Source organism: Ptiloglossa arizonensis, chromosome 4 (genome assembly GCF_051014685.1).
Source record: "Ptiloglossa arizonensis isolate GNS036 chromosome 4, iyPtiAriz1_principal, whole genome shotgun sequence".
NCBI lineage: Eukaryota > Metazoa > Arthropoda > Insecta > Hymenoptera > Colletidae > Ptiloglossa > Ptiloglossa arizonensis.
This window is the reverse complement of record NC_135051.1, coordinates 14,651,037-14,673,271: the sequence shown is the minus strand read 5'-3', so window position 1 is coordinate 14,673,271 and position 22,235 is coordinate 14,651,037. Positions and strand designations below refer to the sequence as shown.

At 35.4% G+C, this 22,235-nt stretch overlaps 1 protein-coding gene across 1 annotated transcript; it reads left to right on the top strand.

The window, feature by feature from the left end:
* The first annotated feature begins 9,722 nt into the window (after window positions 1–9,722).
* Window positions 9,723–11,487, top strand: Csp4 (chemosensory protein 4). Its single transcript, XM_076309659.1, has 2 exons — window positions 9,723–9,918; window positions 11,291–11,487. Exons 1-2 carry the CDS (start codon window positions 9,723–9,725, stop codon window positions 11,485–11,487), a joined length of 393 nt encoding a protein of 130 aa, XP_076165774.1.
* The last annotated feature ends 10,748 nt before the right edge of the window (window positions 11,488–22,235 follow it).

Genomic DNA, 22,235 nt, shown 5'->3' with positions numbered 1-22,235 from the left:
GTTTCTCTTAGGTAGGCACACCGGAGGACGAAGAACGAAGAACGAAGAACGAAGAACGAAGAACGAAGAACGAAGAACGAAGAACGAAGAACGAAGAGGACACTATCGTCGCAATCGCCGTGGGATCTTTAGTTAAGCTTGGAATAAGTTAATTTTAAGGCCACCGTGTACAAATATCTGTTATCTGTCAAGCAATTATCCAATCTTTAGCTTCTTTTTGCTCGCTTCCTCGTTTCTCAGCCCGGTCACCACTGCTTGTTGCATAAGCAAGTGACCGGCCGTGTAGCTGGTCCGAACGGTCGATCGCCGTCTCTTCTGGTGTGTCCGCTTCCAGAGAGAACATGCTGCGAACACAGGGGCAGGTGTTCGCATCGGTCCCTGTGGAAGCCCTGTGCCATAAGACCCTCTCTTCGTCATCCTTCGTGAGTCAGGTCCACGCTTTGCGTGGTTCCTGACGCGGAGTTGGGAGAAACGGGGCACTCTATATGAGTGGACGGCGTCGTGCATTTCCTCTTTAATCGGGCCCACTGAGGGGAAACGGGACCGACCTAGTAGGACCAACTGCACGGTTCGTGTCGCGTCTTTTCCAATTTTGCCTAATTTTTCCATAATGTAATTGCTTGGCAGAACTAAACGAGGAGATGGAAGGAACATTGATTCCTTCCATCTCTTTGGTTTAGTATCTTCGTTTGTATCGCGTGTCGAGGGAGATCGATGGAACTTTGATTCCATCTATCTCTCTCCGGGTCTCCGCTCGCAGCAACCTCCACGTGGTGAGACCTGGTAATCGGTATTACTCGCTGCGAGTAATATCGAGCTAATTGGCTGCGAATTTAGAATGGTTATTTAAGATAAGAAAAGGTGAATACCTTGAAAAGTAACATTTTTATAGTGCGTATGAATGCTTGAGTATGTTAATTAAACGAAAGAATGAGATTGTATCACCGATGTATTGATATCTTTCAATAAAGTCATTTTTACAACAACAAAAGCTTCTATTTACCCATTATTTGCCACCAATTCCTTAACCGGATCCTATCACATTGCTAAATTACCAAAGTTCAAAATCGTCGAGAAATTTGGCCAATGTTCAGAAATCCATTCGGGAATCGCGCAAAATCTTAATTCGTAGAAACTTTTGGAATTTGACGATATTTCCAAAAATCCCCGGAATAGGAATACCTTCTCGAGTATCATTTCTTTCCGTTACCAAAGCCAAAAATCGGCGAAAAATTTTTAGCGGAAGTTTAGAAATTCGTTCCAAAATCCCACAGAATTTCAATTCGCGGATATTCTTGAAATTTGGCGACATTTCTAGGAATCCGCGAAATCTTAATCGCATCTCCTCGCTTATCGTATACTCCTGACACCAAGAATCCCAACATCGAACATTTTCTAAAATTTATGTCTGAATTTCAACCTTTAGTACGAGGAGAACACTTTCGCCAAGCAGGTATGCATTTCGATTTTTCAAGTATTAATTAAATGTTACATGGATGTATCTAATAGACAATTATTACTTTCCATATTTTAAAACTTTAAGAAACATCCCTTTACTTCGAAGCTCGATCAAAATTAATTACTATAAGTTTCTTAATCATTTGTGATGCATAAATGAGATGCAGATTGTTCGATTAATATTGGGAACATTCATGAATGTTAGTAAAACTTGCGGAAATGAACAAACATTCACTGAAACTGTTCGCCTTCGCAGATTTCGCAATATCTTAACGTTTATTTATCATAATTATTAACAACCGTCGTTGGACCGTAAATTAAACAATTATTGACAATGTTCCGATATAAATAATGACTAGAAAGCCATCAATTTCTTGAAATATTTGGTTAGATCGAACAAATACAATCGAGGAAACCGTGCGTTAAAATAAATGAATATTTCTCTACATATCCAAATAATAGATTATATGTATGCAAATATATTCTGAACCGACAATTACAAATCCCTGTAACATGGTAATTACATGGGTTGCCATCTATTGGAGAAAGGGTTAAACTACGCCTAAGGGGTGAAAACACCTGGCGGCAAAACGCTCAAGTTTGTCGAGGAATTGTTCTGATCTTCGTCAATAGATGGCTCCACAAACATTTTGTACCGACATTACAGATAAGTATCTGCTTTCTAACGATATTCCCTATCGCTGGCGCCATCTATTGATGTAGGTCAGAACAATTCTTCGACAAACTTGGGCGTTTGTCCGCCAGGTGTTTTCACCCCTTAAATGTAGTTTATCCCTTCCTCCAATAGATGGCAACCCATGATATTACCACGTCTCAAATTTTTGGAATTGCACTTTCAGAATATATTTACCGATAATTACCGATACCAGATATAAGTAATTGCATTTGAATGATATTTCCTACCATACGATAAAATAAATGAATATTTCTCTACAAACTTTTATATGTATCATCTTTCGAGTATATTTAAAATTAAACGAAATCAGCATAATGTAATTTCCCTGCATCCTAGCCATCCTTTATACATTTAAAAAAATCTTTAATACCTCGAAATCAAGGCTACACATATCGACTACCGACTCACAATTGTTTATCACGATAATTTTTCTATCTAGAAAAGCAATTGATTGAATTTTGTTACTATTATGTAAAAAATACCACTTCTAAGCGTATTGTGTAAATTGTAAGAATTGAACAAATGTTAAATTAATGTATTTAATAAACAATTGTTACTTTCCCTGCTTTAATACTTTACGAAACACGTTTTACTTTGAATCCCGATCCAACTTAATTTCTATGAAGTTCTTAATCATTTTCAATGCATAAATAGGATGCACATTGTTCGATTAATATTGAGAGCATGCATAAATGTTAGTAAAACTTCCGGAAATGAATAAACATTCACTGAAACTGTTCGCCTTCGCAGATTTCGCAATATCTTAACGCTTATTTATCATAATTATTAACAACCGTTGTTGGACCGTAAATTAAACAATTATTGACAATGTTCCGATATAAATAATGACTAGAAAGCCATCAATTTCTTGAAATATTTGGTTAGATCGAACAAATACAATCGAGGAAACCGTGCGTTAAAATAAATGAATATTTCTCTACATATCCAAATAATAGATTATATGTATTAAAATATATTCTGATCCCGCAATTACAAATCCCTGTAACGTGGTAATTACATGAGTTGCCATCTATTGGAGAAAGGGTTAAACTACGCTTAAGGCGTGAAAACACCTGGCGGCAAAACGCCCAAGTTTGTCAAGAAATTGTTCTGCCTTTCATCAGTAGATGGCGCCAGCGTTAGGGATATCGTTAGAAAGCAGATACTTATCTATAATGTCGGTACATAATGCTTGTGGCGCCATCTATTGACGAAGGTTAGAACAATTCCTCGACAAACTTGAGCGTTTTGCCGCCAGGTGTTTTCATCCCTTAAGTGTAATTTAACCCTTTCTCCAACAGATGGCAACCCATGTAATTACCATATTACAGGGATTTGTAATGCGGGTTCAAAATATATTTGCATACATACAAACTATAATTTCGATTTGTAGAGAAATATTCATTTATTTTATCGCACGGTTATTTCCATTGTCTTTATTCGATCTAACAATTATTATACGATTATTTATACGAGGACATTGCTAATAATTGTTTAAGCTATGGTCCTACGACGGTTGTTAATAAATATGATAAATTAACATCGAGATATTGCGAACTCTGCGAAGGCTAATGGTTTTTGCGAATATTTACATCTCTAGGCGACTGTTATAAACCTTTTTGCACATTCCGAACATTTATGTTACATATGTAACTTAAATTTTATCGAGAAATTAAAGTAAAGTTTGGTATACATGTATTTCTCGATTTTTGATCAAAATTAATATTTGTAAACTAACTAATGATTTGCACTGTAAAACTTGGGAATATTAATGTTACAAAATGCATTCTCTTTTGCATTGTAAATGAATAATTTGCTTATAAAGATTAATTTTGTTTGCAAAAGGAGAAATATATGAATATCAATATTTTACTTTCATTTTCGATCACAATTAATTTCTGAAAACTAATTAATGATTTATGATGCCTAAATAAGATGCACATTGTTCGATCAATATTGGGAACATGCATAAATGTTAATAACAATCGCGAAAATAAACAAACATTTACCGACACCCGTTCGCCTTCAAAGATTTCGCAATATCTTGATGTTTGTTTATCATAATTATTAACAACCGTCGTAGGACAGTAGATTAAACAATTCTTAATAATGTCCTAGTATAAATAATGGTTTAAAATATCATTTCGTTGAAATATTCTTTGTTCGCGAAGGAATTTTTCGCTGAGATCCAACTGACATTCTCAAGGCTACACTTATCGATTATCGATTCACAAGTCTTCATCGCGATGATTTTTCTTCCTAAAAAAGCGATTAATTGAATTTCGGCATTTTTATGTAAAAAATACAACCTCTACGCGTATTGTGTAAATTATAAGAATTAAACAAATTGTCAAATTAATGTATCTAATGAACAATTGATACTTTCCATTCTTTCAAACTTTACGAAACACGTTTTACTTTGAATCTCAATCAAAATCAATTTTTATAAGTTACTTAATCATTTTTAATGCGTAAATAAGATGCACATTGTTCGATGAATATACGAACATGCATAAATGTTAGTAACAATCGCGGAATAGAACAAAAATTTACCGAAACCGTTCGCCTTCGCAGATTTCGCAATATCTCGATGTTTATTTATCATATTTATTAACAACCGTCGTAGGACCATACTTTAGACAATTATTAACAATGTCCTAGTATAAATAATAGCTTAAAGTATCATTTCGTTGAAATATTCTTTGTTCGCGAAGGAATTATTCGCTGAGATCCAACTGACATTTTCAAAGCTACAGGTATCGATTATCGATTCACAAGTCTTCATCGCGATGATTTTTCTATCTAAAAAAGCGATTAATTGAATTTGGGCACTTTTATGTAAAAGACACAACTTCTACGCGTATTGTGTAAATTATAAGAATTAAACAAATGTTAAATTAATGTATCTAATGAACAATTGTTACTTTCCATGCTTAAAAACTTTACGAAACGCGTTTTAACATCGAGTATCGATCACAATCAATTTCTATAAGATTCTTAATTGATTGCAATACATAAATAAGATGCACATTGTTCGATCAATATTGGGAACATGCATAAATGTTAGTAACAATCGCGGAAATGAACAAAGATTCACCGAAACCGTTCGCCTTCGCAGATTTCGCAATATCTCGATGTTTATTTATCATATTTATTAACAATCATCGTAGGACCGTAGATTAAACCATTATTAACAATGTCCTAGTATAAATAATGGCTTAAAGTATCATTTCGTTGAAATATTCTTTGTTCGCGAAGGAATTATTCGCTGAGATCCAACTGACATTTTCAAAGCTACAGGTATCGATTATCGATTCACAAGTCTTCATCGCGATGATTTTTCTATCTAAAAAAGCGATTAATTGAATTTGGGCACTTTTATGTAAAAGACACAACTTCTACGCGTATTGTGTAAATTATAAGAATTAAACAAATGTTAAATTAATGTATCTAATGAACAATTGTTACTTTCCATGCTTAAAAACTTTACGAAACACGTTTTAACATCGAGTATCGATCACAATCAATTTTTATAAGATTCTTAATTAATTGCAATACATAAATAAGATGCACATTGTTCGATCAATATTGGGAACATGCATAAATGTTAGTAACAATCGCGGAAATGAACAAACATTCACCGAAACCGTTCGTCTTCGAAGATTTCGATTAGATCGAACAAAGACAATGGAAGAAACGGTAAGTCACCTTGGGGAGGGTATATATGGAGCCCCCGGTTGTTTAAAATTTCATTGTTCCTGGAGCCTCCGAGGTGGACGGATCTCTTCGTTTTAGGTTTATGGAAGGGGGGACCCCCCACCCTGGTAACCGGTACTGGCCGCCGGTAGGCGGTGGTCAGTACTGGCGACCATTCTCTCAATCCTTTCTTTTTTTTTTAATTGTTTCTTTGTCTAATTCATTTCATTTGTACTCTGATTTTAATTTCTACTTGTTTTCACATGTTTATTTTTTTCCACAAACCAAATTCAATTCTATTTTCTATTATGCCATGACTTTAGGTTTTTCTTAGGTTTCTCTTAGATACATTCTCTTAGATGTATCGGGAAACGAAGAACGAAGAACGAAGAGGACTGATGTATAGACTAAGTTAGTTTTAAGGTCACCATGTACGAATATCTGTGATCTGCCGAGCAATTATCCAATCTTTAGCTTCTTTTTGCTCGCTTGCTCGTATCTCAGTCCGGCCACCTCTGCTTGTTGCATAAGCAAGTGACCGGCCGTGGAGGTGGACCGAACGCTCGATCGCCGTCTCTTCTGGTGTGTCCGCTTCCAGAGAGAACATGCTGCGAACACAGGGGCAGGTGTTCGCATCGGTCCCTGTGGAAGCCCTGTGCCATAAGACCCTCTCTTCGTCATCCTTCGTGAGTCAGGTCCACGCTTTGCGTGGTTCCTGACGCGAAGTTGGGAGAAACGGGGCACTCTATATGAGTGGACGGCGTCGTGCATTTCCTCTTTAATCGGGCCCACTGAGGGGAAACGGGACCGACCTAGTAGGAACAACTCCACGGTTCGCGTCGCGTATTTCCCAATTTTGCCTAATTTTTCCGTAACGTAATTGCTCGGCAGAATTAAACGAGGAGATCGAAGGAACATTGATTCCTTCTATCTCTGCAGTTAGAATAAGTTAGTTTTAAGGCTGTGATCTGCCAAGCAATTATCCAATTTTTAGCTTAATTTTGCTCGCTTCGTCGTTCCTCGGTCCGGTCACCACTGCTTCTTGTACAAGCAAGTGGCCGGCCGTGTAAGTAGTCCGAACGGTCTATCGCCGTCTCTTCCGATGTGTCCGCTTCCAGAGGGGGCATGTTGCGAGCACAGGAGCAGGCATTTTTGCCGGTCCCTGCGAAAGCCTCCAAAATAAGACCCTCTCGTCGTAAAGATGGAGAAACGGGGCACTCCTCTAGGGGAGTGGTAGGCGTCGTTCGTTTTCTCTGGAATCGGAACCACGGAGGGGAAACGGGATAGACCTAGTAGGACCAACTGCACGGTTCGTGTCGCGTCTTTCCCAATTTTGCCTAATTTTTCCATAATGTAATTGCTCGGCAGAACTAAACGAGGAGATGGAAGGAACATTGATTCCTTCCATCTCTTTGGTTTAGTATCTTCGTTTGTATCGCGTGCCGAGGGAGATCGATGGAACTTTGATTCCATCTATCTCTCTCCGGGTCTCCGCTCGCAGCAACCTCCACGTGGTGAGACCTGGTAATCGGTATTACTCGCGACGAACTTATAGTTCTAGGTCGCGGGTAAGACCGAGCTAATGGCTGCGAATTTAGAATAGCTTTTATCAACTTTGACGTATCGAATAAACAATTAATACTTTCTATGTTTTATAGCGTATGCATAGACTAGTTAGTTAATATACAAGGATAAATCGTATACTGTAACACAGAAATATTTTTGTAGCGCATGAGAATGTATGATACTTAAAGCTTGATGATGAAAAGTACCAATAGGACTGTAATTGAAAGAATTATGTATGTTACATTAAATAAACCAAACATTATCACTATTTTTTACAGTAAGTTTATATTTTGTCAGCTAGATTCTAATACACGGTGAAAGAGCGCGTACCTCGCCATCTGGCGCTTCTCTGATAAACTATTTCTCGACAAACTTGGACATTTTGCCGCAGATGACGTCACTTTGCTTTTCGAATTATTTAAATTTTGAATTAAGAATTAAGTAACTTTTGGATTCGTGCTTCTGCACAAAGTTAAGAAAGAAGAACTAATTCATTATGCCTGAATCATATCTGTAAAATATCATTATTCCTTCTTACTTAAAAAAGATTTAGAATTCTTGACCCCATAATTCTAACAAGCTTCTAACAAGTATATAATGTAGACATCGAGAATGTAGAAGTATAGAATGTACAAATGAGGAACGTAGAAGTATATAAGGAACGTAGAAATAGAAATGGAGAATGTGAAGTTATATAGGTAATGTAGAAACGTTGAATGTGGAATGCAGAATCTGAATGTAAAAATGGAATACAGTATGTTAAATGCGGAATATTCAATGTGTACATTATTGTATTTCATTTCCTGGCTAAGTATGTTAATTAATACACGGATTTAGAACGAATTGTAAGAATAATTATTGATACCTTAATTAATCGTTATTTATATTTACACCCAGTACAGTTGTTTGTAACTATAATTTTGAAAATTATAATAATTACTAGAATACAATTCATTAAAAAAAAATGAAGTTACAAAGTTGAACATCTCATTTTTACGTAATTACGGGGTATTCTGTATTTCACTTATTGTTTGCGTCACCAATCATTACGGACAATAGAGAACAGCAACAATGCTGCTACATTAATTGAACAATTTTGTGTAACTTGGAAATTTTCCTAAGCACTAGATTGAGACTTATTCTTCACCTTGAGTAATCGTTACATTTGTTCGCGTATTTTCTTTCTCGCGAAAAAGCATAAATTTCAATTAAACTGTATTATAAACTGGATAGAATACATAGAAAACAAAGAAAATTATATACACTAATAGATACATATATAAATATATGTTGTTCATATTTATGTATTTACAATTTATATTGCAGTTTACATTGATGTATCTATAATTTTCAAGTGTCCTATCATTTCGTACGTAACCATTTATGCATGTATATGTTTACATTTCTTTCGAGAAAACTGACTAACTTTTCGTCGATTCAAGTTATTAAATATTCGTACAAGATACTTTTTACACACAACTTAAAGTATGCTATCTTTTTATCTGCGAGTATAAGTGATACTAATGGTATTTTTCATTGTGAAGAATTCGAAGCACATTTGCGATAAACACTGTCACATAAACATAACTACCCTGTGGAAATCTGTGACGACACTCAATCTCCAACCTGATATTACGCAAAGTTAGTTTCCAAAACACGAAACGAAGTTATTCGTAAACTATTAAGTTTAAGACTCCACTTTTTTTTATTAAAAAAAAGAAAACACTGTTTACTCAAAATTCAACATTCTTCGACATTTTGGCATATAAAATATAGCGTTCTATTTAAAATTTACAAAGTTGACCTCGAAATCTTGAAAACATCTCCGTCTATAAAAAAAAGTAGATGCACTACATAATGTGCCTCACCAAACCATCCAATTCTTATATAAAACATTTGTAATACAATACGCGTAATTCAGAAGTAATTCGAAGTGCTCGAGTTGCATATCACCACCCCATCTATACAAATGAAAATTACTTTCAAACTTAACAATTCTTAAATCGGCGAAAGTCAAATAAATGATAAAATCTCACCCATCGGTCAATTACGAATCGTATTATACAACTACCGACAAAGATTGACCTCCTATCTAACGACGTCTCAACGTCCAAGGAAATAATATCCACAGAGCTCATTTTTTCTTAACTTATTACGCCGGGAGAACAATTTTCTTCGCGTATGAGCAATTGATCGCGATTTCGTGCGACTAACGAGCCATAGCCAAGACGTATAAAACAACCATTGTTAACGAGCTAGACGTTCAGTGATAAAAAAAAAGTCAGCTCCGAAACATCGCAGCAAAATGAAAAGTGTCATGATTTGTCTCGTACCCACGATCTGCGTCTTGCTCGTGCACGTTTACGCCGAGGAGAAGTATACAACAAAATACGACAATATCGATGTTGATACGGTGATCAACAGTGAGAGACTTCTAAATGGATACGTGAATTGTCTATTGGATCGTGGAGCTTGCACCCCTGACGCCGCTGAACTTAAGAGTGAGTATAAGTTTCAGTGTGAATAGGAGACACTAAAATGTTGAGACACTAGGCTCATAATTGTAAATTCGTGCGAATTTTTTTTACATTTACATAATTGTCTTTACGATTGTGGAATTAGAAGAGAAACAGTAACTCGAATTTCTTTTTACATTCGAAATAATTTTCAATTTTAACGAACTACGTTCATTCATCGTGTATATTCTTACTTATTCGAAAAATGACACGATTGATTATAAATTTTTGATTTTTACTTTCGATAAGGATCATTGTTACGGTAAACTTTAATTCTTATTATATTATATAAATTTTTGATTTTTACTTTCGATGAAGATCATTGTTACAAAAAACTTTAATTTTTATTATATTATATAAATTTTGGATTTTTACTTTCGATAAGGATGATTGTTACGGTAAACTTTAATTTTTATTATATTATATAAATTTTGGATTTTTACTTTCGGTGAGGATCATTGTTACAATAAATTTTAATTTGGATTTTATTTTACAAATTTTGTATTTTTATTTTCGATAATGATCATTCTTAGAATCGATTTTTATTTTCGCTCGCAAACCAGCTCCATTACGAGGGTAAAAAGTCTACATCAACGATTAAGGTATTAAGTGCAGTAAATGTGGCCGTGCGAGTACTTTTATATTTTTTTATTCTTATTAATGTTAATTTGTTGTTTGTTTATGTTATAGAAAATATAAAAGTGCTTGTACGTGTGACAACAATTATTGGCGTTCATTTTGAACCCTTCGATTACCGCAATTCGAGTCCTGTGTCGAAATCATTTCCAACTCATACCAATGTGTCGCTAATTATATATTTATGGTCACTCCTCACAGTTATTATAGCAACACAGTGACGGTGAGTGAGTCGTCGTTTGATCATTTGCGTACGTAAACGCAAATTATCGATCTCGAGACAAAGAAACTAGCGACTCCAGTACAAAGTATACTGGAGGGTTAATAATTTACAAACGAAAAAGTTTTTAATGACATTAGGACATTGCTCAATGTTTTTCCTTTATAATCTGTGTGCACAATTCAGCTTACGATGATATTCAGCACTATGATCGTTTATAATATCCTGAGTGTATGTACATCCAATAGTGTATCACAGTGATATTATTTAGTAGATGTGACCTAATTTATCCGAAAAAGTAGTTTCTTATTTTTTAAAAGTTTCTTTAAATTTCTGTGCGTTGAAAAATTTCTTTATGTTCACTTGAATCACGATGCTGGGCACAAGTTATCGATCTACGATATTAAGTAGACATTAAGAAAATGTTGGTTCAATTCGAAACTGAAAAATTTACCTAATACGTTGACGATGAAATAATTCATATTTGAATCGTTATTATAGAAAATCTTCCTGATGCTTTGGAACATAATTGTTCAGCCTGTAGCGAGAAACAAAAGGAAGTGGCGGATAAGATCTCGCACCACTTAATCGATCACAGATCAGAAGATTGGAGTCTTCTCGAGGCCAAATACGATCCAACAGGAGCATATAGACAACATTATCTTCAGGACCAAGCCCGAGAAAAAGCAATAGACTAAATTACCCTTGGAGTCCATCAACTTTAACTATTTTGCAATTCACTCTTATTACTTCTAACATGCACTTTACACGATATATTAACGTTTATTTCAAAAAATACTTCTAACGATACATTGTACTTGTTCGATGCATACTTAGAAAATTGTTTAAAATTGTAATTTGGAAAACTCGAACGACGAAAGTGAGCAGAACCGAAGAAGTATAAATTTTACAGAAGTAACATTTTTATTCTCTTTATTGCAATGTACACAACGATCGTATAATTTCTTCGAATTAACAGAAAGAAATGGTTATTAGAATCTAAATAATTTCGAATTTTGTCAATGGTATTTCAAGCGACTTGTCAATGAAATTTCAATTTTAATTTAGAAAACTTCTTAGGCATGTCGGATATAGGAACTTAAATATCTAGCATAATCAGAAACATTGTTTCGCATGATACATAATCTAATTATGAAATGTTTTTATTAAACTTCCATTCGTCAAATAATGTGTTATATTCTCTCGTTTGAATTGATTATAAATAGTCAGAAAATTATTTAAAATATACTTTCTTCTGTGTATCGATAAAAAAAACTACTTATTTCTAAGTGAAAGAACTATGTAACTAGAAGCAAACAAAAACAAACTTAAACAAACAAAATCTTCCACAATCTTTTTATTTATATTCGACGACTGCACACCGCCCTCAAAGTTCTGAACGAAATACTTATTCACTTCGAAAACTGATGAAGTTAAAGAAAAAATGTTGAATATGAAAACAGTTTAATTTTTTACAAAGTCTGAATGAAAATTTTACCGACTCGTAAATAGCGCCACTCTCACCAATAGCATACTTATTTTAAAAAATCTATAATTTCGTGACATTTTTATACAAACTTTATAATTGTCTATAATTGCTGAAAGTCCTTTAATATTCAACATTATTTTCTGTCTCCATTGGTATTCGAGATGTTTAACTAAGTATCTAATAAATTTCATATTCTACATTATTTTCTATTTCCGTAAGTATTCGAGATTTTTAATCAAATAATTAATAATTTTCACATTCAACTTATCTTCTATCTCTATCTAGATATTTAACTAAATAAGTAGTACCCTTCATCCACACCTTGACCCTTTTCAAGAGTATGGACGGATATCGATCAACGAAAGATATACTTGTTTAATATTTTTCAATGCTCCGTTCATGTTCCAAGATTCATCGAAATTGGGAATCGCCAATTGGATGACGATACTCGTTGTAAAAACTCGAGTGCCTCGAGAATCCTCGGTAATCCTTTAAAGTCGATTACCCACCGTGATCCTTGACACGGAACAACGTCTCTTTACATAAGGGAAACAAGCACAAGAACCTGTCGCAGATAGGTTTGCGCGCTGCATCGGATTCGGTGCAAGAAACTGCAATCGCGGTGCATGCCTTATCGAATTACTTGTTACGGGTAGACGCAATTTCACGTGACAATCAAGTTGGCTAATAATCACGCAGACGTGACGGCACCGGCCTACAATTTACAATCAATTGCACGCCTATCGCAGTAATAATAGCAATCAATGGAATTACATGGACCACTTTCCTATTTTGTGATTGACGGCCCGATGGCGATAAGTGGAAGGAGAATCTTCCTTTTGTAGAAGAGTTGGGTGCTGTCTAAATAAACAAAAATGAGTCGAGTAAAGAGAACCTGTAAAGGAGATAAATAAAAAGCCACAAAGGAATCTTAACACTTTGCATTATATTTTTGATCGGTAGTTTTTTATTTCCTTCGCGTTGTAAAATTAAAGAATTTTATCTTAACTTGTAGAGGAAAGTTTATTGATTTAAAATTGACAATCTTATATTGTGGATATACCAAGCCATTTGGAGACAGTGGTTTCTATTTCTTGATTCTTCGCTAATTTCTTACGTGTAATGTTTTATAAATCGATATATGTTTAAAATGAAAAATACTGAACATTTTCAAATGAATTTTCTTATTACTTTTTCTTCTATTTCCAGCATCATTTTCTTTCAAACAAATTACGGTAGAATGTTAGAAATTGCATACTGGAGAATTAATAAATATATTTACTAAAGATAATAAATACTTGGATAAGAATGCAAAGATAATGTAATTCCTAAAGTAATTTGAATTATTAGTCCAATGTTTAATCTAAAATTTCACGATATGTTAATATCTTTTGGTGTGAATAATGTTAATAACGAAAATTATGAATAATTTTTTATACATACTGTGCAATAATTCTGTGTCTGGTTTTAACATCTTCGTATAAGTAAACATTTCAAATTATTTGCACGATGAAACATAACAACGTGGTTAGAGGAATCTCCACGGTAATCAATTTTACAAAAACATTCTGTCAAGTGTTCCATTGACAGCGATCTACCTTGAATATACATTGCGCATTCTTCCTTACCGATGATTACAATGCAGCTACCTTCGTTCAACGATAGGTCACGCTTCGCAGTAACGATTGCGATTGGATACAATAATTGACAATTTAAAAAATGAAATTTGAATTTAAAAAAAGCAAAAAAAAATATTTTATTTAACACACATTAATTGAGCCATTTCAAGAATTATTTTCAAACCTCAATTTAATTTAAGAAATTCAAAACAGCCTTAATCTTTCGAATAAACAATATTATCTCGAAAACGAACCAACCAAAACCCAAAGTATACATCACCATCCATAAGTATCACGATATTCTGTATTTTTCGTGAAAAGAGGTATAAATCACTATGAGAAAAGTGCTGCTACATTTTTGTCCATAATACAACATTTTCAAGGTAACTTTTTTCATATTAATTCTAAGCATTGAAACTATCGTTTTATATAAAAAAATATATCTATTTTTACAACAGTGACATAACGCACTATACCTACCTCTTTTACAATAAGTGTTCTAATGTCTACTTCTACACGTAAGTATATATGACCTTTTCGATTCAGAATAACCTATCAAAATATACTAGTAAATTTATTATATTCCTTCTGGAACACCCTATATGTATCGAACAAAGATGTAGACTATTCGACGAATATTCGACGCATTGCAACATTGCACAGAGAATAATCCCATCCTATTCGAGTTCACGGCTCCTCTATGGGGGCCGGTAATCCCGAAGTGCCCCCGGTGCTACCGTTTACCCCGTCGCTACGAAAAAGAAGAGGCACGCTGTATAATCTTGTGCTACATTTCGCGGTTTAAAGTTACCGAAAATATCTCGTATCCGGACATTCGGGGAAGCTGTAAAGCCAGCGTCCACGTGGGTGGTCAGATCCCTAGGACAATCCTTTCCCGGTTTCCTAGAAGTCCGAAATTTCCAAAGAGGAAGGGGGGAATGGATGGATGGATGGATGGATGAGAAAAGGAGCAACTTGGACTCTCCTCGGCGTGTAACCGACGCACGTGACCAGAGACAAAGAGCTTCGTGTGCAGTCGTTGGAAATATTGCGTTACGATAAAGACGAACGAAGGTCCGCGAGTAGCCAAGAGGTTAATGGCTAAGTACTCGCGTCCCGAGACCCGCCGGCTGAAACGGGGAAACGCATTTTCGAGTTTTATGAACTCCTCCGGGACGCTTTATCGCCACCTTGGCTCCTACGATGTACGATACCTGAATTCCACGTGGATAGACCCATCATCGTGAAACGTCTTTGCGGTAATAAAAAGGATTAAGACGGTCCCCGCGGCCGGACTCCGCTGTGAAACTATTAAGCGGGCATAAATCATGTTTCGTGAACGGTCTGCCCAATGTCTAATCCGTAATCCCCCCATCGAACGAGGAAACCACGTTGTGTAACTATCCAGAGTGCAGCGAGAAAGTATTCGAGTGGCTGTGATCGAAATTGTTAACGAGGGGAGGTATTTGTGTCACGAATGGGGGGACTTCGAAATAGCATTGTAGATACTTCGAGGGAACGTAGGTGTGAACGTTGGACGGTTAATAACCGTTTGTTCAGGTACTGTCGATCGCTACTATGGTTGAATTGGACGATCGAGTGTGGACATTTTAAATAATAATTCGTCGAACGTTTGAACTACACTTTCGACTCTGATTGGGGATTAGGTACTGTTTTGAAGAAAGAATAGATTTTTGGGAGAGTGGAGAATTTGTAGGGTGTTTATTTATAGGAGAAATAATCGCAGCATTTGTAAATTAAAATGTTAGAAAATATGTGTACATGGGATATTTAAGATATATTATATAATGGGAGACAATTGCAAAGATTGTGCATTACATTGAAAATTTTGTTTAGCTATTAAATTTGTATCAAAACTTTATCGCGCAATGATACTGATTAATTAAGATTTAAATACTGAAGACTAGAATTCGAACTGAATAATTACTGAAGAAATTACGCGTGTTAAATGAACACGATTGAAATAAAATCTGATAATAGTACTACTTATTGAATATATATTTTATTGTTACTATTGTGTAGAAGTATATGTAAGTATAAAGATAAAATACAAATGAAAGAGAAAGCGAAGTTAAAAATGCTGTTATAAAAACCTAAAGTCTAACGTATTGATTTTTATATTAAATTGCTATCAGAATCTAATAATTTAGTGATACGTATTAGCGAATAGTTTCGATTCGAAAAAGAAACCTCGGGGGACTTGATATTAAAATTTCATCAAGGGAGACAATCTTATAGCAAAATAGTGCCGAAACCTACCATTCATCATGTTAAAAAGAATCGAAAACTAAGTTATATAAGAAGACCACACAGATTATCAAAAGGACCTAACTCATCAGAAAGAGATGTCTGTTACTCAAGAAATAAAAAAGACCAAAGTAGTTTTGCTCCGAAACTCGCGGGGGAAAAAAGGATAATTTTCACGTCAGAGTTCCGAGAAAAGAACCATATATCAGCAAAGGACCTAAAATAAGACGATTAAGGTTCTTGCGAGAATATATTAACGAGGATTCGGAACAAAGTAATATTTTCTGGCAAAGATGTTTTCAATACCTTCTCCGAAGTGCACGAATGCGAAAAGAACCAAATAAAGAAAGAGGTATGGAATTTTTTAATTGCAACCGTGCAACCCACTGTATTTATCTTAAAAACGTCGTAAAAGAACACCGAGAAGATCTCGTTTTTATTTTTTTATTTAATTTATTTAACGTGTTTATCGTGTAAAGGTGTACATATATAATGACCGAGTAAGATATGCTGACAGTTGTGTAAAAGAAACGAGGCAAAGCCAGAGCTGTGCCAAAGTATTTTGGCACCTGGAGTAATCACGAAATTTTTGAGAAAAATCGAGATTGATAAAAATCATCTTCAAGAATTTAACAGTAAAGCGTTGAAATAGTAAATTTAATTTTCTTTACTTTTAACAGACTCCAGGAGAACTTTCTCTGTCTGCCTCTGTCTTGTCACAGCCCTGTTGTTAACCTAACCTCAATACTGCAAATGATAAGTAATTTTCGAATAGGGAAAGATATATTTTTCTAAGTGGACGAATATTATTTTGCACTTTGGATAAAATAACATTAATAGTTAGCTTATCTGAGCAAATTTTCTAATTTACGATCGAATTACGTTTTTAAAAATTCCGTAATTAATCGGTTTGCATTAACTTTTCTCCTAGTGCACTTTTATGCGCAAAATGAGAAACATAGTCTATCGATCTAAAAATAAAAACGTATAGTTCGATTTATAAATAGACGTGACGTCGTAAAAAGATAGACCTTACACCATTCGACATTTTCCTTTACCATTTTTGTCTATCTTCAACGAAGCAGGAAGGACGACCCGTCCCAATTGTGTCACACGTCCCATATAATATTATATAATACAATATATTCAACGCTTAGCCTTTAATTGTCCATTATCGATTATAATCGTAGTCCTTGAAAACGTACAAATACTGGCAATTTATAAACGTTTCAATTAATATTAACGGTGTTAATCGACCACGAAATCGACGATCAACATCACCTAAAACGACTGCGAATGTTCTAACGTCAATAGTCGTTACATCAAACTGGCTACGACATAATCAAACTTGTTCGAAGCTAATTTAGCAATCTCGTTAATAATGCAAACTTTTGCTCGTTATTGTATGTTGCAAGATATCATTTCACCCTTTTCAAGGACAAATTATTTTGTTTCGAATAAATAAAAATACTTAAACTTAAGTATGTGTTGTACCATCGTAACGGGAACGTAATTATGTATATTTATTCGCAATTTTAACGATTACTCCGTGTTACCTTATTTAAAACAACATAAAAACCAAAGGTCCGTGTATACGTCGATGTCCTCGACGAGGTTATGTTTCCGATCTCATTTCACGGTAGCAGAGCTCGGCGTTGGTGGTTCAGCTTTGATGTAAAGCGTGCTCGACCCTGTCCTCGGATTCGATAGCTAAAAGACCGACAAACAGGCATCGTTACTTCGTTAAAGTAGCCCCGACTGTCATTATCTCTTCTCGAAAGCCAATTCGACGCAGTATGATACGAAACGGTCTGTGAGAAAGTGCACACGTGTCGAGGCTGAAGACAGGTAGCCAGTTTCGAATGTTCCCACACGTAGTTCAGTCGTGTTCATAATTAATGTGTGACACGGTACAACTGGGATATATAAAATGATCCTTTTTATCTCGAGAATGGGCAACTGTAAAAAATGTTCCTTCCACAGCCTGTTGTCTGTAAACATACACACATGTAGATGTGTACACATGCCGCATAAGAACTTACGTCATGCACCAACGTCGCGTAAAACCTGAAGAAAATTACAAGTTCTTTAAAAATTTCAAATTACCTCACTTAATGCATCATATTATAAACGAAATTAGTCGCAGATTATAAAGGGTTACAAAGTTTTCTTTTGGGAATAACTTTCTGCATTTCGTTGGAACTTTATATATCGTTGGTTTTAGCAATATTTAAACGCATCTCGAAGAATTTTTCAAAATGTTGAGATTTCTTGATTTTACAACCGTTTCAAATATAGTGTTAACTTGTCTGCAATAAATTATAACCGCTGAAATAGCAAATAGATGAGAATGAGCTTCTGCGTGTTTAGACATCGAAGACATAAGAGTAGCAAATAAAAATGATTTTAGTTTAGAACAAATTTTCTTTGACCATGTTTTTTGGAATTTTTTGAAGTAATTTGAAACATTTGAAAATAATTATCTGTCTCAAATTTTTACAAAATACGAGCGCTTTGAAATTGGGTTAGGTCTGGATTAGGTCTTGAAATTGGGTACCGACCTGATTGTACGGTACTAGGAGCCAAATGGCTATACCTGCCATTGTTGTATAGAATATGCGACCGTTGAAAGGTCCAATGGAATTAATAGATATTGAGAACTCGTTTTCTGTCAATGGTATTAATTGTTGGAAATATTTCTCTGTCACTACCTGCGTTCCAATTCACCGTACACTTCTTTCATTGGCTCATAGACACATTCAACCTTACCAAGGATGGGAGTTTCTCGGTCTCTTAGTTTCTCTTTGTCAATATCGTAATTACCCGATCGTGCAGCGGTTGAAACTTGTGCACGTGTCCATTCCTACCGCTATAGTTTAAAATAGTACGAACAAGATGTTGCAATCCTTTCGCGATACAGAAACACAAGCGTTACGAAGCTATTAGACGCGTTACGGAATCACTGCAAATGAAAAAAAATCACTTCCAAACCTGGAAGTGGTGATTACATTTGTAATAATTACCGATTAAAGCGTAATCGTTTGCCCAATATTTCAGAAATTACAAACTCGTTTCAAAATTTAAAAATATTTTCCAATGCGCATAAATAGTTCATTTTTATCCGTCTAATGTACAAAATTATAAACAAACATTGTTTCTGTTGTTTTTAAATCAATTAAGAACGAAAGGTTTAAAGTGTAATCAATTTTGTCAAAAGTGCTATATCCTTGGAAAATTGGTCCTAAACCCATAAAGTATATTAATGTTACAGTGTAGAGTGTGAATTCGTGAATTTTGCAAAATACATTCGATAGAAAAAACTTGTTCATAGTACCACATGTACGATCAACAATACTAGACGTATTTTGGCCTTCAAGAAAACACTCATGGTCGATCGTATTCTACCAATCGGAAGTCGAAACTCGCTTAAACCTCTTTAGTTGAATCGGTCATAGTAGTAGGCAAGTTATTTCGTCTCTAATAACTACGTTAAAATTACAATAAAACTATGGCTACCTTAACTGTACGATATCTAATATTCTATTCGTTCGCCAAAATTATCTGCGATTACGGTCTCCTAATATGGTTCACCGTCACAACGTACAATCTCCTCGAACAACCAGAAAAGGGAGCCTCTGTATGCGAACCCCATAAAGCGTCGAAAGGCGTCACTTTACGAGTGTGGTTCGCAAACGATATTGTTTTTAAACAGCATCCGATGATGCTCGAGCGCGAACAAAATTAATAGAACGCGTAAGGTGATTGCGTAACGCTACCAATAATCGTTATCGTTCTGTTATTGAATTACAATAATTACCTTGCATTACAAGCGAGATACTTACGCGCTCGCGTCCGCGCGCAGCTGACTTACGTATCACGTGTACACACACTCGTGTTGGTAGGTACACTCTGCTCAAACAATTCCGTCCACGGCACACCTGGATGCATCGATTCGTCCCGTTTAAGGGGAAAGTCACTAGCGCCCGCACCAATCGAGACGCCTACTGAGAAGAAAGACTTGTTGTGGTCAGGACAGGTGCTAGTGACTTTCTCCTTAAAAGGAAACGAATTAATCCCACTAGATGCGCGCCAGGTAATAGTGATTCGTAATCCATCGCGAAGCTAGTTCAGCTTTAAGTCAACAGGTGAAATATTGTTTTTTTCTTGAAAAATACTGCGATTTGTACAGATAACCTTCTATTTCTTTTTTTTTTGTTTGATTTAATACTCACTCTCTGTAAACTTATTATAGGTGGATTTGAAACGAATAAAAAAAGTAAAATTTTCGAGTAAATAGTTTAACGTTCTCGTAGCAGTGTATATGTAATTTTTCTCTATCTACTATTATCTTTTTAGCTCTTAAAGTTTCAAAGAAGGAAAAAGGTCCGTCGAAGTAATTACCTTCAAATCCTGATAAGTCTAAATTCACCGCTACAGTCGGTACAACCTGAGATACATGTGACTCAAATGCTTCTAGTTGTCGCGCGGGAAAGAATACTGGATGACATTACTGCAACGGTATGACGTAAGTAAGCGTATCGTTTTTAATAAATTATAATGGATAAAGTACATTAGAATATTCTGTGTATTATATTTGTGTATACGTCGTTTGTTGAGAAAGTATTGTTATTTCATAATAATTGATACGACTTGACACGTAGGTTAGTCGCATCAATTACGCGATTGGCGGTATAATGATTCTATGGGCTTACGTCACAGCGTTATAGTAACACTATCTAGCGTTTCAACTAGAAACGTACCGTGAAGAAGAAGGGGTGTCATAAACTGCGCCATATGCCCCTCAAGCGGCACGAATCACTGTCACAGAGTGTACTGTAATGCCTCGCATAATGTCTTGATTTTTCCCTCGTATAATACCACTACTCAACTGTTTCTCACTCTTTATCCGTGTCTTGCTCCACTGTTCTCACTCTTGGCTCCGATGTGTACAAATGCAAGCGAGTTGAAGGTAAATAACGGTGGTGAATTCCTGCTACGCTCTACCCAAGAACATTAATTTCTCTCGTTCGAGAGGAATAGTAATCGATATCAACTCTTTTTAAATCTCTTCCGTTCGTGATTCATTTTTGTAAGACGAGATTAGTATACCATAACCGTTGCACGGAGCGCAACGACAATTTTAGGAACTAGTGCACTATTCTTAACGAGCAAATCATATTCGTGATAATTATCGCTACACAAATATCCTATTTGTACGCAGATAAAATATTCCGATGTTTCGAAATAACAGAAAACGTATTTAATATTTTAAAAATTTTAAACAATTTCGACAAATTTTAACACCATATCTTCGAAGTGGAGGTTTTGTAGTTTAAGAAATTCTCAGCTATACAAATATCAAGATCACTTGTAAATCAATGATACTGCTTTGACGCAAAATTCGAAACGTACGTACAGGGTGTCCCAAAACATGTAAGCATAAATTTAGGGACGAATTCAGCACCCTTAAATAAGAAAAAAAGGTACGTTCAACATAACCTTGTTTTTCGCATTATACTTATTTTGTTTAACTATCTTCACAGATATTGTTCAAAGTGGAGACTTTCGACTCGAATACTCAAAACGTAGAAAGAATTGAAAAGAAGCTCTTTCCATCATAAGAATTACCAAAAGACAAAAACGTCACCATCGTACCACGTTTATACGAACCTTTTCCTTATTTCAGTAGGAATCCTGCGGGATTTCTCGAATCGCTTCTAAAATTACACCCACTTGTTTTGGAACGGCCTGTATACCCGCGCCACACTAGGCCAAGGTACAACGTGAACCGCATCGCTCGAAGGGTTAAAAAAAAGTCTACCATTATCCAAATACTAACTATAAATTCCACTGCATCCGTATTCATCCCTGCCATAACCTTCGTTCCTCTTCCAGTCACGTGGTTTTGTTTACCCCGAGTGTCCGTCTCACCGAACCGTGCGCTAGAGCGTTTCCGCGCATGCGTGGTAGTACGGACAGAATCGTCAAGGCGAGTGTACGTACGCACGATCCACCGGGTACACCTTCTCGTGCAGGAACACAGGCTATCGTGGTTATTAAGGAAACAGAC